The sequence below is a fragment of the Heptranchias perlo genome, chromosome 3 (genome assembly GCF_035084215.1).
Source record: "Heptranchias perlo isolate sHepPer1 chromosome 3, sHepPer1.hap1, whole genome shotgun sequence".
Taxonomy (NCBI): Eukaryota; Metazoa; Chordata; class Chondrichthyes; order Hexanchiformes; family Hexanchidae; genus Heptranchias; species Heptranchias perlo.
In genome coordinates, this window is record NC_090327.1 from 39,038,273 (window position 1) to 39,057,181 (window position 18,909).

The window sequence follows — 18,909 nt, forward strand, 5'->3', positions numbered from 1 at the left end:
TAAGTACACACCATACACTCCTGGGAGAACCTAAAATAGGCCTTTCTCAATGGCCTTTCTTATCTGGATCTTGAGATCCTGCTCTGTGATGAAAGGGGAGGGAATCCAATCCAAGTCGTACACTACATCTCCCGTCGGACCTCGCTGCGGACGCGCAAACGCGAGCACTCTTTCGTCGAGTGGGTCGAGAATACCTACTGCGCTTGCGCTCGACTGGAACAATAAAGTTTTGTTTTGTTGTCTTATTTTTTTTTTCTCTTCTTCTCTGTGTGAGCGCGAGAGCGGAGCGGAGCTGAGCGGAGTGATGGCGGCGGCAGCGGCGGCGGGAGCGACGCGCAAGAAAGACGGAGGCCCCAACGTCAGGTTCCTCGAGTCGTCCGACACCGTGGCGCAGTTCGACGGTCTGAGGTTGTGGCTGGGCAAGAACTACAAAAAAGTGAGTGCCGGGGGCCTGAGGCCTAGGTGATGCGAGCGCGAGAGACTGAACCGGGTTAATCTTATGTATTGGCTGCAAATGGCGGTCGAGGCCTCGGGTTTCGGAGTGCGAATTAAAGGTAGGAGGGGAAGGGGAGTAGAGTTCTCGCTCCCATGTCAGGGTTTACGATGAGCGTCGCCATTATCTGGAATTCACAAAATTTCCCTGGGGGAGGCCGCCCGTCCGTCTGAGGGGCTGGGCTCAGAGCCTCTTGCTTTGTGTTCGGTATGTGTATGTGTATGTATGTGTGGGTAGGGGGTATGTGGAGGAAGCTTCCCTTAAAAATATTTCAAATCTAGTTTTATTCTCTCCCACACAAGCAAAGTAAAATTAAATTGCTATTTCAATTCCGTAAAAAAAATAGTTTGTGGTAGGTGAGGAAATTTAATTTTCTTCATTTTAGTGAAATGTAATTTTGTGGCTGTTAAATGTTTTAAAAATATAATGCAAAAATAAATTCTCGAAAAGAAGTTTGGAATGAGGTGCCTAGAAGAATGTGGCGATGCTGTGGTTTATTTTTCCATCATCGGTCATTTTTTTAACCTCATGTTTCAGGCTGCATGTGTGTGTTAATTATTTTGTTTATCGTGAGGAGTCGGGACAGCAGTCGGTGTGACAGAGTAAAGGAACTGTTCAGCCAGAGGAGTGCAGCATGACACAAAGGATCGTGCAGCTTATGAGGGTGGAAGCAGATGGTAAACTGCTGCCTGATTGGATAACTGTATGTAAGGTAGTGGGTGAATTAATTTGTGTTAAACCAATACTCCCCCCACCCCCATCCCAAATCGCTTTAATGAGGCATATACAGAAAATGTGGGAGATGGTGCAGGGGTGGTAGCTGGCTTCAATTTGGTGGACACAATATTTTGGCCCTTTTTTGTTACTGTCGCTATTTTAGATTTATAAACTCGTTTGGATGTAATAGAGTGAATGAGGGTGCAACAGTTTTTCCTATTGAAATATTTCCTTAGAGGAATCAGAATGGCAAAACCCAATCCACCGGCCTGTTTTTGTTGAAGAATTTGCAAGATCCCGTTTAAGGTAACAAAGAAACTGGAATGAATCTGTTTCATAAGTAGTTTGTCTTATAGTAGAAATGCACCTCAACATATTTATAACAGTTGTCGCTGTGAAGTGATTTCGCTTAATGTCAGTGCAAATGGCATCTGAAAATGGTGACAAGCCTGGTTGGACAGTGGAACTGAGTGGAGCGAGACTTCTTGAAGGAAGGAGTTGAATATGTTTCGCTCCGTAACTAGTTCAAGTCTCTGTGCCCAATTTATCCATCATAAATTTAGCATCGGTGCGAAGCTAAACTTAGGGTCCAGAATTTTTGACTTACTGCATAAATGATGACGTTTGATGCCTGATGTTTTCTGGAAATTTCCTGGGAAAGTAATTTGAATATACGGCAGGAAGCATTATGGTGAATCTGTGAGCTTAGAAATCGTGCAGACGATGGCTTATCTCATTTGCATCAATTAAGTGGATCAATATTGGTATGACTTGAGTCATAGACTTCTGAATTTGCTGTTCTGTACTTCATCACATGTTGTAGTATTGGCACATCTATGGCACATGCTGTTACCATGGCACACATTTTCTAGGAAATTGTGGTGTAGGTGACTCAAGACATGATTTGCACCATGCCAAAATTTTCTGGCACCTTCTGAGCAGCTCCACCGTGGCCCTGGTCAGAACAGTGGGAATTCTGTTACCATAGCCCAGCCCCCGATAAAATCAATGGCCATGTCCAGTTTGCTGCATTAATGCTGCTTTTGATTGCTACTGTCACTTCGGCTGAACTGTTGGTGACCTGACTTGTATTGAAGGAAGAGGAATGCTAAATTTAATTGGAGAAGCTGGCATTGGCACTGGCCTACTTAACAAGTGTTAAACTAACTTAACGGCAATTGTATTTGGCAGAATAAAGATATATGTATGTGCAGATGGCAGAGCTGGTTGAACACCCTGTAGCTAACCCGAAGCAGAACTTTTACCCATTGCAAAGTAGGGGTGCAGTAGTGTAGTGGTTGTTACTGGACGAATAACCCAGAGGGCTGGACCAATAGTCCAGTGGGCAAAACTGGACATCATTTTGCCCTTTGGTCATGCGCGAAACAGAGGCTATGTCCCGCTCCCCCAAGGGCGCCTGAAATACATCCAAGGCTATATTGGCTCGGAAGACATTAAGGCGTTCATGGCGGCCGCTGTAAACAGGCAATGGATCATTTGCATATGCTAATGGAGCGGAACATCTTTTTATGGACTCGTCTATGAATAATGGTCAGAAACTGAGCAGAGCAGGCGCCAGGCATGCCTTTTCACGTTTCTTCTGCTGCCTAACCAACGCTAATTAGAAGGACTGCTGGAGTCCTCAAACATAAAGTTAGGTTTTTTTTAAACTGAACTGAATGTGCAGCCAAGAAGAGTGGGAGTGCTGCTTCTGGCTCCACAGCAAGCCTGTGGGCTCCTGCTGGCTTGTGGATGCCTTCACCGCCTCCCAGGACTTACCCGAGGGATCAAATTGGTCCAGAAGAAACTGTTGAACTGCCTCAGGAGATCCGACAGATGACTGCAGCTTGTCGGAATTATTCAGATATGGCCCAATGAAGTAGTTTTGATGGGTTTTAGCTCACAATTAAAAAATATCAAGGAAGATTTCCATGTTGTAACTTCTATGATTCTATTAAGATCTGAGATTTTATTTTACTTCAATCTGTTATTTGGAACTCAACTTTTGAAATGCATTCACCTGCATCTTTATTTTTCAGTCGAAGTGGTGTAAATCCAGGAAGCTTATGATCGCTATTGACTTAACTGTCACAGCTCCACCCCACAATCAGTTTTGCTAGTTTTCGGCGAGAGTGCTGTAAAAATCCCAGGAAATTATGGTGCGGTATAAATATTGCCGTAACATAATTTCCTGAGAATTTTACTGTGTAAAATGAACCCAATGGCGCAAGTCTCCATGGAATTCTGGGCCATAGTGCAAGTGCACCCTTGAAGTGCTTTACGTAAATTCAATTTGTTTGAAGTGTAGTCAGTGAGAAGTGCAACAGATTTGTGTTTAGATATAATTGAAAGACTCTGGGTGCTAAGAGTTTGTGAACTGTCAGAATGGTTTATTCTTTGTACCCTTTGTGGGCTATCTTCGTGTTTTGTGAATGGACAAGTTCACCCTGAGGCACGAGAGTGAGGACCTAGAAGCAGGACTGTGCTTTTTGCAGTAACATGCTTATCTGTTGCCCTCCTCAAAGGGTTTCACTTTTTAATGGGATGTGGAGGGCAATGGCAAGGCCACAATTAATGTTCGAATGTGGCTGGTGTATGGTCGTTGCCTTGAACCGCTGTAGTCCTTGTGATTATTCCGGGAATTTGATGTGGTGTTACTCTCCAGGATAAAACAGCTTGGGACGATCTAGCTTTTAAACTTTGACAGTTTTAAACTTTTAACTGTAGTTTTAATCTTTAATGAGGAGGCATCAGTTTGTCTTTTGGTTATCTTTCAAAGATGTTTTAAACTATATTGATGGATTGTATCCGAATTTCTGGGTTAGACGCAGAAAGTACTGAATTCTTTACAATGCATTTTGCATCTGAGAAGGGCTGACATAATAGACCAGCCTTTAAGAACAGAATACTGGGGTTCTCATGAGAACCTGACTATCTCAGCTTTATAAAAGGTAGTTGTCAGCTGTGTGGTTGGCACAAAATCAGCAATTCCAAAATCATTGAGGACTTTTGATGCTAGGAGCTCCATTTTTCAAGTTTCTCTTCGTAGCTATATTTCCTCATAACAGGCGGCACCCTAGTGAATCTGGGCTGTACCCTCTCTAAAGCCTCAATATAGAGTTCCGATAGCCCAATTCTGCACACAGTACTCTAACCAGGGTTGTCTTAAGGTTTTATATAGGCTCATCATTACCGTGGCTTTTATATTCTTTGCATCTTGTGATAAAACCTAGCATTCCATTGGCTATTTTTATGGCTGAGTTTCTGACCCCATATGCTCTCCATCGTAAAGAGTGTCTAACGTTGCTCATCTCTGTCGCCGAAACCTTCATCCACGCCTGCGTCCCCTCCAGATTCGACTACTCCGACGTTCTTCTCGCCGGCCCATCATTTTCCACGCTCCGTAAACTGCAGCTCATCTATAAATGTACTGCCCGTATACTATCCCGCATGAATGCTCACTCATCCATAACCCCTATCCTCAATGACCTATGTTGGTTTCCGGTCTCTCAATACTATTGCATCGAGTTTAAAATTCCCGCCCTTGCGTTGACATCCCTTCAGGTCCTCATCCCTCTCTAACTCTGTGACCTCCTACAGGCCATCTCTGTGACCTCCGACAGACCATTCCAAACTCTCCGCATGAGTTGTGATCTGGAATGCACGGCCTGAAACGGTGGTGGAAGCAGATTCAATAATACCTTTTCAAAAGGATAAATACTTGGTGGAAAGATTTGCAGGGCTGTGGGGAAAGAGCTGGGGAGTGGGACTAATTGGATAACTCTTTTAAAGAGCCAGCACAGGCACGATGGGCTGAATGGTTTCCTTCTGTGTTGTATCATTCTTTGATTCGATGTGCAGGTGTAGATTTTTAATTTTGCTTTAAACTGCATTTATATTGGTACTACCAAGTTAGTACTGCCAGCACCCAACATGTGTGTCTTGCACAGCCAGTACTGGATTTACTAAAGCAGACAGCTGGGGTCACTCGGTTTTCAATATATAGTTTTCCCAGTCGTTGGCTTAAGTGAATTTACCAATTTTGCTTGGTCTCCAGCTGCTTGAAATCAATGTTGACACTAATGCGGCATTACCCTGATATTAAAAACTCCTTGAATTCATCTTCACTTTCTACCATCGCCAGTGACTGACCTGAAGCCATGTTAGTTCACTCTGGTGTTGTATGTTTCAAAAATGTGCTTAACCAACGTTTGGAGTAACAAAATCCAAAGTCACATTGCTGCGCATTCATAGTTTGTGTTAAAATCTCATATACACACCACTTAACCTCTGAACTTTGCTGAAATCCTGATAATGATACCATGCCAAGAATGGTGCAGCTTATTGCAACGATAAGGTATAAATCTTAAAAGTTGTTTTGCTAGATTTTCTTTACCCTTTTGATGGACAAAGCTCTAAAATCAGTTTCTATTTCTCAGTTTGTACAGGCGGATTCACCTTCAAACAAAACACTGGCTGGTCTTGTGGTGCAATTGCTTCAGTTTCAGGAGGATGCATTTGGCAAGCACGTCAACAATCCTGCCTTAACTAAACTCCCAGTAAGTAATTTCCAATGAACAGTCTGTTCTGGCTCAGCTAGTGTGTGTGTACATTAGGCGAGGACAGGAATGGGTTCAGCAAGGATACTCTTCACAGCTGAAACTTGATGTGTAAAGTTGCATGTGAAGATGGAAAATTGAGTGAGCTCCTGGGGGACGGGCAGTGCCCATGACATCGTTGTCCAGTAAGAGCTATTGTGTTCGAGAAGAAAGGTGAAAATTGATGGGTGGAGGGGAGGAGAGCAGTTGAGCAACTGGACCAATGGTAGTCCGTTTTGCGGTTGTCTTAGCCAGTCCCCATTCAACTCTGTTCCCATACATGTTGCAACAGCTGCTGCATCACTGCACAGCAGCTACCGCACAAGTTTATATATAAAATTTTACTCTGGTTTTGCATTTCCATCTCCTCCCCCCAGGTTTGCATGCAATGTTTCTTTAGTTATTATTTGACCAGTTTCCAGACATCTGATACTGTTCTGATGCAGGCAATCTATTCCTTCCATTACCGAAATGAGTCAAGCTGTGGCCAGTTTATTTCTCTTGCTGCCACATTGTCTCACATGGCAAAGATCAAGGATCAGACCTGTGATTTTCCTGCTTTGTATGGCTTTGTTCCAAATCACAATGCACTTGCCAACTGATATTAGTGGAGCTCTTAGCACTCTTACTGAGAATTCCAATTGCAGCCTGAAGCTTTAGGAAATGGGTGGTGGTTTTAGCTCTTTTAGCTTGATTTGTCCTTGGCCTGGAGCAGCACTGAATTTTCCAAATTATAGTTCGTTGTAGTGTAAATGAGGTATCCTTTAGGAATGGATTAAAAATACACAGCAAAACTCAAGGAACCCCCCCCCCCCCCACCCTCTTAAAACTGGTTTACTTTCTCGCCTGTTAACAGTATTATTTGTCATTTTTGGTTCCACATCTGCTTTACCGGCATATTTGTAGTTTTTTGTTCGAACTGAGATTATCTGGTGCTAGTCAGGCACCATTGGAAATCTTGCTGGCTTTTTTTTATATAGTTTAATCCTGTTAATTGTAGCTGATCTCACTGGGAGAAGCAGTGGGGGGTGTGCTGCATTTGACACTGGTGTTAGGAGGGCACCAGATTGTGCCACGTTCCCATTCTTGACCCTGCTGCAGTAAAGTGCCTGTCTTAGGTGAGGATGTATTAGGGATTGTCTATGATGTCCATTACAGCTGAACATCCAGCTCATACTGTCCAGGCTCAGATGTGAAAAATGGTGACTAGGGTAACAGTGGAACAGTACCCAGCAGGAGTCACAGCTTTGAAGATGGTATCAAATTTGGGGTTGGCGAAGCAACATTGACACACAAATCAGTGGCAATTTTGTTTGAATGTGAGTCATGAGATTTGGTTAAAGTCACATGGAATATGTACTCAGTAGAACATGCATAAGGCATTTGAGCAGGAGGGAGATCTTGCAGTATTTACTCACTAACATCAGCCTTGTGTTTTGAGGTGGTGAAGAAAAGAAACACAATGTTGAGCGACATAACAAAGGATATATATGGAAAATACTAGGAAAAACTCAACAGGTCGGACAGCATCTGTGGAGAGCGAATCGGAGGTAATGTTTCAGACCGATGACCTTTTCGTCAGAACTGACAAAATATCATCGACCTGAAACGTTAAAACTCATCTGAGTATTTCCAGCATTTTCTGTTTTTATTTCAGATTTCCAGCACTTGCAGTATTTTGCTTTTGGTACAATATATGGATTGGAAGAGGTGAATTTAAACACTATGGGGCCTTGCTGAGACCACATCTGGAACTCTGCAGTTTTGATCCTTGTACTTCAAAAGGGATATTGTGTTGGAAGAAGTTCAGCAGGGGGCTACAACATTGATAACAGAACTTGGAGGACTGATCTATGGAGGGTGACTTTGTACCCTGGGGCTTTTCTCTCTTGAAAGGAGTGAAGGGAGAGGAGAGACTTGATAGAAAATCATGAAGGGGCTCAGTAAATTGGAAGTAGCTGTTTGATGTACTGAATTCCAGAAACATACATTCAAGATGAAGAAAACTGAAGTAAACAGGTTATTCAAACAGAATTTATTTTAGCAAAAGGAAGATCAATCTAAGCAACAAACTGCCAATGTAGGTGGGGGAACAGGAAACTTTTGAAGGGATTTCAAAAATTTACAAACACTTAGCAAATTGCAATCAAGCTTTAATTGACCTCAGAACCTGCTTAGGGAACTGCCTCATGGGGAGTATCTGAGCAATGGGTTTTAAGAGACAGTCCAGCAGCTGGAAATCCCGATCATGCTCCAGTCCACAGACTACCAGTAAACAAAACTAACACCACTGGAGATTACTTTCTTATAAAGGCAGAGGTATCTTCGAGCTGGGGTTGCCTCACTGATGGACGGTTGTTTCCTGTCACATGTGTTACTGAAGTAAATTGTAAAAGCTCTCTGAAGAACTGTACATGACCAGTGTTGGAGTTTTTGTGTTTTTTTTAAATTTAGGCAAAGTGCTTCCTCGATTTCAAGGCTGGAGGACCCTTGGGTCATATCCTGGGTGCTGCTTACAAATTCAAGAGCGAGCAGGGATGGTAAGTCAGCTTGGTCTGCATTGAAATCAATGACTGACTGAGGAGTCGATTTGGAACTGAGCTCAGGGGGGCGCTACATGTTTTTACAATGACCTGGCTGAGATATTCAAATTATAGTTTGGCACTAATGTTTGTGTTTAACTATGCTATTGGTGTCCTACACAGGTAAAAGATGTGTGTTGATGAAGGAAAAAAATGAACAACTGAACCTGGTGTCTGATAATTTCTCCTCTCCCCTCTGCTTGTTATTTGCAGACTTAATCAGCATGCAAAATAAGTTGGTGTATTTTAAGTTTGAGTCGCGCCAGGCTGCCCTGGAGAAAATCATTATTTAATTCTGGCTGAAATTGGTTGAGTATAGTGAGCAGCTTGCTCAGGTATTTTGCTCTCACTCTTGTGAACAAGAATATGAATGGAATGTTGTATTATTCTATAAAATGATACTTAAAAATTATTAGGTCCTTCCTTTGGTTGCCTATCTGGTTCAGGCACTGCCCATCTTGAAACCAGCTACATAAACCAAAGGGTCCCAAGTTTGACCCCTAGTCTTTTTATTTTTAAAACTGTTTTCGTTCTTGGAATAGGGGAATTGCAGGCAAGGCTGGTATTGTCCATCCCTAGTTGCCCTGATTTGATACAACTGATTGGCTTGTCAGCCTATTTCAAAGGGCAGTTAAGAATCAACCACGTTGGTGTGGGACTGGAGTCACGTATAGGCCAGACCGGTAAGGATGGCAGGTTTCCTTCCCTAAACAGACATTAGTGAACCAGTTGGGTTTTTATGACAATCTCATAGCTTCATTTTCTTTAGTGGAAGAGAATTATTTTTTCCATGGTGTAATTTTTTTCTTCCTCTTAGCGAGAGGCACTGAACAATGCTTGGTTACAGTTTCCACAGGCACCTGCTGGCCATATTTTGAGTTTTCCAGCCAGCATTTTCTGGTCGGAGATGTTAGTGATTAGGCTGATCACCCCCTCCTCCTGCAAACTTCTCTCAAGAACAGAGATGATCATCTTGACTAACATCTGAGTACAGACCAGGAATTGAATCTGGTATATGCATCAGTTATGTAACACTGAGCCATGGGGAGGAACTGGAAAAGATGATTTGTCCCATGAAGAGCTTTCTATCCACTGACTGAAGAGTTATCACTTTATCCAACCCACTCTGTCGATTGAGGGAGGCAACCCTAGTACATGTAAATCTCGAAGAGGACAAAGCTCTGGAATTTCTCAACTGCCTAAATCTTAGAACCTCAGTGCTAATTGTAATTCATTGGTGACATCCACGGTCCCTGTGGTACGGGAAGTTGTGTTTCCACGGAGTACTTGATCAGCCATCTTACAGTATTGAGTCCGATTGTGACCATATGTTAACTTTATGGAGCTAAGCTACAGAATGAACTGCTACTGCTGGGAACCTGCAATAGCTGTTGGGGTGGGGAAGAGAGAGAGAGGATGGATTAGTGTCCATTCTTGACCAGTTTTCTCACCACCTCCTCAACACATTTACTTCTTGTTATGATATGGTCATTCTCTGATACCTGGCTCAAATTAATATTCAACTGTGGACCTTGACGCTGCTAGGTGGGATCACAGCTGAGCCCATTCTTGCCCTTGCCCAACATTCACGTCATCCCATAGCAGGGATTGCTGGCCATCATCAGGAGCAGGAATTTGGTTGATATTTTGCTCCCTGAGGCCAATTGATAAGCCCCTGCTGTTGATTGTTAACTTGGCTGAGGAGCCATCTCTGCTCTGTAATCTTCCTCATCTGGCTTGGTACCACACTGAATGAAGCTGTTCAGCCCTCCATGTTTGCTTACTAATTGTATAAATGTTATACTTAAGTCATCTAGTTCAGTGATGACAATCCAAGTTGCAATCTTGTATCTGTGTAATCAGTGCTTCACTGCATTTTCAAGTGTCTGATCTTTGTAATCTTGTGAAGTTGAGTATCCCATCATAACTTGGAGCCCTGAATCCAAATAAATCTTGTGTATCTTGGGGCATGAGAGAATCTGGACCTTTTTTTGTCTGATTGCGTTCCTGTGAAGCGCCTTTGGAAGTTTTACTATTTTAAAGGCGCTATATAAATGCAAGTTCTGTACATGTATGTATCGAATCATAGAAAGGTTACAGCACGGAAGGAGGCCATTCGGCCCATCGAGTCCGTGCTGGCTGTATGCAAGTGCAATCCAGCTAGTCCCACTCCCCTACCCTTTCCCTGTAGTCCTGCAATTTTTTTCCTTTCAAGTATTTATCCAGTTCCCTTTTGAAGACCATGATTGAATCTGCCTTGACCACCCCCTCGGGTTGTGCATTCCAGATCCTAACCAATTCCTGTGTAAAAGAAAAAATTTTTTTTCCTCATGTCACCTTTAGTTCTTTTGCCAATCACCTTAAATCTATGTCCTCTGGTTCTTGACCTTTCAGCCAGTGGGAACAGTTTCTCTCTATCTACTCTGTCTAGAACCTTCATGATTTTGAATACCTCTATCAAATCTCCTCTCAACCTTCTCTGTTCCAAGGAGAACAATCCCAGCTTCTCCAGTCTATCCACGTAACTAAAATCCCTTATACCTGGATTCATTCTAGTAAATCTTTTCTGCACTCTCTCTAAGGCCTTCACATCTTCCCTAAAGTGCGGTGCCCAGAACCCGACACACTGCTCTCGTTGTGGCCGAACCAGTGTTTTATTAAGGTACATCATGACTCCCATACTTTTGTAATCTATCCCTCCATTTATGAAGCGCAGGATCCGGTATGCTTTTTTAAAAAGCTTTCTCAACCTGCCCTGCCCCCTTCAACGATTTGTGCAAATATACTCCCCCCGCCCCCCGATCTCTCTGTTCCTGTGCCCCTTTTGGAGTTGTGCCCTCTAGTTTATATTACTTCTCCTCATTGTTCCTACTGAAATGTACGACTTTGCATTTTTGTGCGTTAAATTTCATCTGCCACGTGTCCGCCCATGCCACCAGCCTGTCCGTATCCTCTTGACGTCTATCGTTATCCTCTTCGCTGTTTACTACCCTTCCAAGTTTTGTGTCATCTGCCAATTTTGAAATTGTGCCCTGCACATCCAAGTCCAAGTCATTAATATATATCAAGAAAAGCAGCAGTCACAGCACGGACCCCTGGGGAGCGCCACTGTACACCTCCCTCCGGTCCGAAAAACAACTATTCACCACTACTCTCTATTTCCTGTCCCTTAGCCAATTCAGTATCCATGTTGTTACTGCCCCCTTTATTCCATGGGCCGGAATCTTGATGATAAGCCTACCATGCGGCACTTTAACAAACGCCTTTTGAAAGTCCATATGCACCACATCAACTACATTGCCCTCATCTACCCTCTGTTACCTCATCAAAAAACTCCCATCAGGTTACTTAAACACGATTTGCCTTTAACAAATCCGTGATGGTTTTCCCTCATCCAAGTGACCTGTTAATTCTGTCCTGGATTATCGTTTCTAAAAGTTTCCCCACCACTGAGGTTAAACTGACTGGCCTATAGTTGCTGGGTTTATCCTTACACTGTTTTTTGAACAAGGGTGTAACATTTGCAATTCTCCAGTCCCCTGGCACCATCCCCGTATCTTTGGATGTTTGGAAGATTATGGCCAGTACCTCTGCAATTTCCACCCTTTCCTCAGCAACCTTGGATGCATCCCATCTGGACCAGGTGACTTATCTACTTTAAGTACAGCTAGCTTTTCTAGTACCTTTGTCTCAATTTTTAGCCCTTCAAATATCTCTGACATCTGCCTTGACTGAGACTCTGGCAGCATCTTCTTCCTTGGTAAAGACAGATGCAAAGTACTCAATTAGTACCCCGGCCACCACTCTGCCTCGATGAATAGATCTTCTTTATGGTCCCTAATTGGTCCCACCCCTCCTCTTACTACCCGTTTACTGTTTACATGCCTGTAGAAGACTTTTGGATTCCCTTATGTTGACTGCCAGTCTATCCTCATACTGTCTCTTTGCCCCTCTTATTTCCTTATTCACTTCCCCTCTGAACTTTCCATATTCTGCCTGGTTCTCACTTGTGTATCAACCTGTCATCTGTCATAAGTCCCTTTTTTCTGTTTCATCTTACTCACTATCTCTTGTCACACAGGGAGCTCTGGCTTTAGTTGCCCTAACTTTCTCCTTCATGGGAATGTGCCTAGACTGTACCTGAACCATCTCCTCTTTACAGGCCGCCCACTGTTCAATTACAGTTTTGCCTGCCAATTATTGATTCCAATTTACCTAGGCCAGATCTGTTCTTATCCCATTGAAATTAGCCCTCGTCCAATTTTTGCTTTAGAGTGGTCCGTGTCCTTTTCCAAAGCTATTCTAAACCTTTTATGATACTATAATCGCTGCTTCCTCACTGATACTTGCTCCACCTCATTCCCTAGAACCAAGTCCAGCAATGCCTCCTTCCTCGTTGGGCCGTAAACGTACTGGTTAGGAAAGTTATCCTGAACACATTTCAAAAATTCCTCCCCCTCTGTGCCCCTTACATTATTATAGTTATCCCAGTCTATATTAGGATAGTTGAAGTCCCCAGTTATCACCACCCCATAGCTTTTGCACCTCTTTGTAATTCCCCTGCAAATTAGCTCCTCTACATCCTTCCCACTAGTTGGTGGCCTATAGAATACACCCAGTAGTGTAATGGCACCTCAGCTGTTTCTTAACTCTTAACCAAATAGATTCTGTCCTTGACCCCTCCAGAACACCCTCTCTCCCTGGTACCGCAATATTCTCCTTAATCAATACTGCCAGCCCCCCTCCTTTCTTTCCTGAACACCTTGTATCCAGGAATATTTAGTACCCAATCCTGCCCTTTTTTGAGCCAAGTCTCCGTTATTGCCACAGCATCGTATTCCAATGTGGCTATTTGCGCCTGGAGTTCACCAACCTTATTTACCACGCTTCGTGTGGTTACACACGTGCACTACAAACCAGTGTTAGACTTTCCCGTCCTGCCTCTTAGGATATATATATATTTCTAAAGCCTGCTATAAAACCTTCATCAAGTTAGAAGCCCCATCCCAGTGTTGGCATTTCTGTTTTTCCTCAGGTGTTTTAATCAGCGAACAGTGTGACGTTTAATTAATGATCTCTGCACAGTTATCAGCAACTGCTTGCAGTGAAGAAAGCATCTGCTTTGGAAAATTTATTTTTACTGCATAGATGTAATGATTAAGCTGTGCCATGGGGGTGGGGAGATGGAAGAAGAGACCAGCCATTGTGGATCCCTTAGCAAGTAGGCAGTTCCTCCTGACATGGGCATGTTGTGATACAATGGATAGTTCCTCCTCCTGGAAGATTGCAATGTTGCAATGTATGAAACGTAGCAGCCAATTTGTGCACAGCAAGATCTCACAAACAGCAATGTGGTGATGATCAGATAATCTGTTTTTAGTGATGTTGGTTGAGGGATAAATATTGGCTGGGAAACCAGGGAGAGCTTCTTCGAAATGCTGCCATGCGATCTTTTACATTCACCAGAGAGGTCTCATCTGAAAGACGGCGTCTTTGACAATGCAGCACTCTGTTGACTGCACTGGAGTGTCACTGTAGATTTTGTGCTCAAGTCTGTGGAATGGGACTTGAACTCAGCCTTCTAACTTAGGTGAGAGTGCTACCACTGAGCCACTGACACCTTGTACTCTTAACATTTGTGTTTCGATTCCCCATCGCACTCAGCCCACTGATGCTTGCTGTCATGAAGAATGACGTCTTGGGCAAGATACCAGCTGAATCAGCTCCTTAAGAGGAGAAAGATTTTGGGATAGGGAGGGTCAGACTTTTGCAGGAATACACCTTGTATACTGGCTTCTGCAGCATGTTAGCTGATTAAAACTTTGGAAATTTAAAGGAAACAGAAATTGTGCCTTTCATGTCTGCAACATGTCCCATAGTGCTTCACTGCCCATGAATTAATTTTGAAGTTCACTCAATATTTTGTAGGCAGCAATTTGTGCTTGGCAAGATCTCACAAACAGTAATGAGATGATTAACCAGTTCATCTATTCTATATTCATGAATAGTTGATTACTATTGCAGTCCAAAAATTTTAGTTCAGCGATATAGAAATTTATCATTGAACTGCCGAAAGAGAATATTTTTCTTCCCACCCAACCCTATTTTCTCCCTTACTATCCTGAAGCTGGTGGAGAACAACTCTGCACGCACTGGACCGGTGAGGAGTGTAATGGAATACTCTCCACTTGCCTGGATGGGTGCAGCTCGAACAACATTGAAGAAGCTCGACACTATCCAGAACAAAGCAGTCAGCTTGATCGGCATCCCATCCACTGTCTTAAACATTCACTCACTCCCTCCACCATCGGTGTACCGTGGCTGCAGTGTGTACTATCCGCAGGTTGCATTGCAACAACTCTCCAAGGCTTTTTCGGCAGCACCTTCCAAACCCATGACCTCCTCCACCTAGAAGGATAAAGGCAGTATGTGCATGGGCCTTGGACATGGATGGGATGCCTTCATTCTTGCTGGGTCAAAATGCTGGAACTCCCTGCCAAACAGCATTGTGGGAGCACCTTTATGACACTGATAGCAGCGGTTCAAGAAGGCCCTTCTCCAAGGGCAACGAAAGATAGGCAATAAATGCTAGACTTGCCGGCGACATCCACATCCCAAGAATGAATTTTAAAAAATCCTCTCATATCTCACCTAAGTGAGATTTGATCCCCAGGCAGTGAATGTCAGTAGGCTGAGATGGGTTGGGGGACTTCACAACTGAGCCCATTGCTTCCTTACCTGTTGAAATGTGTGCAATTTCCAGCAGGGGCCACTGCATGGTGATCAGGAGAATAAACTCTAGCTGATTTTCCACCCCTGGCTCCTTCCCAAGGGCACCAATTCTAATTAAACTTGGTCTGCATGCCATAGTGGTGCACCAGTTAGTCCTTCTACTCATTGGGCACTTGGTATGTGAAGACTGGATATTGATGTTACCCGATCGCAGCTTCGGAAATGCTAACCTATTATGCTGACTGAAGAGGGATGTGTTTGAGATCGTGTTGACCGAGATAGCGTTGGATTTAGTAACTCAAAGTAATATACTGGTGTTTTGAGGTGGCATTTCTTTTCTTTTTGTTTATTTCCTTTTTGTCCTCTGCCCCAATCCTCCCCCTTCTGTGACCTCAATAAATTGCAATTAATGGTGTGAATCGCAACTTATATTGGGATGAGAGGCCAGTATGTTGTCTTGAAATAATTCGGACCATAGAGAGGTTACAGCACAGAAGGAGGCCATTCGACCCATCGAGCCCATGCCAGCTCTTTGTAAGAGCAGTCCAGGTAGTCCCATTCCCCTGCTCTTCCCCCGTAGCCTGTAAATTTTTTCCCTTCAAATATTTATCCAAGTCCTTTATGAACTCCAAGATTGAATCTGCTACCACCACCCTTTCAGACAGCACATTCCAGATCATAACTACTCGCTGCGTAAAAAAGTTTTTCCTGACGTCTCCTTTGGCTTTTTAGCCAATCACTGTCAATTTATGTCCTCTGGCTCTCGACCCTTCCACCAATGCGAAAAGTTTCTCTTTTTTATATATACTTTATCTGAACCCTTCATGATTTTGAACACTCCTCTCAAACTTCTCTGCTCTTAGGAGAACAATCCCAGCTTCTCCGGTCTATCCACGTAACTGAAGTCCCTCATCCCTTGAACTGTTCTAGTAAACCTTTTCTGCACCCTCTCTAAGGCCTTCACATCCTTCCCAAAGTGGGATGCCCAGATTGGACACAATACTCCAACTGTGGCCAAATCAGTGTTTTATAAAGGTTCAACATAACTTCCTTGCTTTTGTACTCTATGCCTCTATTTATAAAGCCCAGTATCCTGTATGCTTTTTCTCGACCTGTCCTGCCACCTTCAAAGATTTGTGCGCATATATCCCCAGGTCTCTCTGTTTCTGCACCCCCTTTAGAATTGTACCATTTAGTTTATATTGCCTCTCATTCTTCCTGCCAAAATGTTTCACTTTGTACTTCTGTGTGTTAAATTTCATCTGCCATGTGTCCGCCCATTCAACCAGCCTGCCTGTGTCCTCTTGAAGTCTATTACTATCCTCCTCACTGTTCACTGCACTTCCAATGGTGTGGCACTCCTTAGAATCTCACAGGAAGCAAGTACCTCCCAAGTTACATATGTTTTGCTTTGATGTTTCTGTACTGTTGGGTCAAGTTGTCAAGGTACAATTAGACTGGGGGGGGGTGTCTGCTGATATTTCTTCTACTTTAAGACACTGCTCAGGAGATTGAGATTCACGAGGCATGGTCTGGAATGGGCTCTCCAGGCTCCAAGAACGCATTATTTTATATGAGGAGTGCTGCAATATTTTCAGGAATGCTTGCAAAAGGCCATCTAACGCATCATCAATGAAGGCACTGAATGGGATGGTTGCATCATCTTTCTTTCCTCCTTTCAAGAGGGGTGGGTTCAGTGAGTTCCTCATCTATCCATACACTAATCTTGGAGCTGGAAGATCTTGGATATAATCGAAGATTTGGTCACGTTGTCTCAGAACATCCAGCTTGTTTATCGGGAGTGCATGTGGTCGGAAGTCTTTTGAAAATTGATGGCAATGTAAATACCTTGAGCGTTATAACATGACAATGTCACATAAAGCCATCATCTGTACTACACATTCCTCATGAGTGAAATCCATCCTATTCTTTTCTAACTGATAAGGTGGTTCTTCAGGTTGTCGCACTATATTAAGAGTCTCTGGTATCAGCAAGATTGCTCTGTAATTTTTTAGGTTTATCCTTGGTGATTGAGTGCAGTTTATCTATTTAATGGCGATTAACTAACATTTTTCTTTGAAGTGAACTGGATAAACAATTGGACCCTCTGGCTAAGGCTGTTATGCACAAAGTTGGATCTACTTTTTTTGGGAAGTGAAATATACAATATAGTGTGTTCTAAGACTTTGCTCCATTTCTTAGGCGAAGATTCGACCTGCAAAATCCATCCAGAATGGATCGTAACGTAGAAATGTTTATGACTATAGAAAAGACACTGGTGCAGGTAAGTATCCCATCTGATCAGGTAAAATCAATGTGCAGTTTTTACTGGAAAGATGCTTTGACAGCATGCCCTCTTCTGATTCAGAAGGTTGTGGGCTCAAGCACGACACCAGGACTTGAGCACAGAATCTAGATTAATAGTACAATACTACGGGAATGCTGCTTTGGCAGAGATGCTATCTTTTGGATGTAATGTTAAACATTGATGCTATGTCTGACTGCTCTTGTGGTTCAGGTTCATGTTCAGGATTCCCTGTTACCACTCTTGCGGACAGGGAGTTCTCTTGGAGCCTTGGCCAACATTCCTTCCTCAACCAACACCTGACGAACAAATTTGTCATTACACCTGACTTAGCTTTCGATGCAGCTCAGTTGGAGGAAGTGTGTGTGAGAGATGTATATAGCTGGAGTGTTAACTTTATTAATATACATAAAACCCCGTTAGTGAACCTTTTTGCTGTCTACTGGTGGTTGTGCTGAGCAGCTTCAACTGCATATTTTCTATAAAGAATTTTTCCCCCTCCAGTTTTCTCTCCACTTCACCTGTTGAAGGTGTTGGCATCCCTGCTGGGTGCAGTTCCACCTGTAGTGGTTGCTCCCTGTACATCACTCAAAAAACCCCCAAAATAATTCACTTATGATCCTTAATGAGAATTGGTAGGTCTTGGTCTGTGTGGGTTGTCAGTTCGAAGCTTGCGTCAGCCCTCACTTGGCATCCACGTGCAATTCCACAGAGGTTGCTGGATTGTAATAATGCAGCAGGATTTTCTCTCCTCCCTTTTCAATCCAAGTAAAGCAAACTAGTAGAAAATGTAAGAATTTTCCTGGTGACCAGCTGCATATCATTGTTGATAAAATTGCAGTATTAATGTCAATTGGCAGACTCAGCACTAAAACTGAGCCCCTCACCCATATTATGTAGGGGGGAGAAGAACCCCAGTGAATTTAGAGACTGCAGTCAGTCAGGTTCTGATAAAATGTTCGAGCTTCTCGCTCAGATCTGAACGTTGAGGGAAAAGTAGCATATAGCAGTGATGATTGTTAGTCATTACGAAGCCTAAATGAAGATGAAGAAAACTGCAACGCTTATTGGAACTCTGAGATTGCAGGCTTCTAAAAATAGACTTGCATATCTGCTTTGATGTGTATGTCGGGGGTTTGGGTGGATGGTTGCATTGGGTCTTGGAAGTTTTCCCCCCATTAATTGGAATTGCTGATGGTGCATTTATTACAGACGTGATGTTTGGAAACTATGGAGATGCTAGAAATGGCTGCTGTATGAATGTTTTATTACACCCTTAGTATAAAATGTTTATTTTGCAGAACAACTGTTTAACAAGACCGACAATCTACCTCTCCCCTGACCTTGACCAGAAGATTGCAAATAAATTGAAAGATATTGTTAAAAGGCGTCAGGTATGCATATTTTCTACCAGAAGAGATTTGATTTCTTAGGATTATACACACTTCCTGTGTGATTATTTTTGTTGCATGTTGTGATACT

The 18,909-nt window shown here is 43.1% G+C and overlaps 1 protein-coding gene across 3 annotated transcripts in view; it reads left to right on the top strand.

Annotated features, from left to right (window-relative positions):
* Positions 1–253: 253 nt before the first annotated feature.
* The window catches only part of smarcc1a (SWI/SNF related, matrix associated, actin dependent regulator of chromatin, subfamily c, member 1a), a 196,300-nt gene continuing 177,644 nt past the window's right edge, over positions 254–18,909 (top strand). For all 3 annotated transcript variants that reach the window (XM_067979058.1, XM_067979073.1, XM_067979066.1), the window contains exons 1-5: positions 254–436; positions 5,650–5,769; positions 8,263–8,348; positions 17,325–17,406; positions 18,729–18,821. In XM_067979058.1, coding sequence (XP_067835159.1) covers positions 305–436; positions 5,650–5,769; positions 8,263–8,348; positions 17,325–17,406; positions 18,729–18,821 — 513 coding nt within the window. In that variant the 5' untranslated portion in view covers positions 254–304. The remainder of the gene's footprint in view (positions 437–5,649; positions 5,770–8,262; positions 8,349–17,324; positions 17,407–18,728; positions 18,822–18,909) is intronic.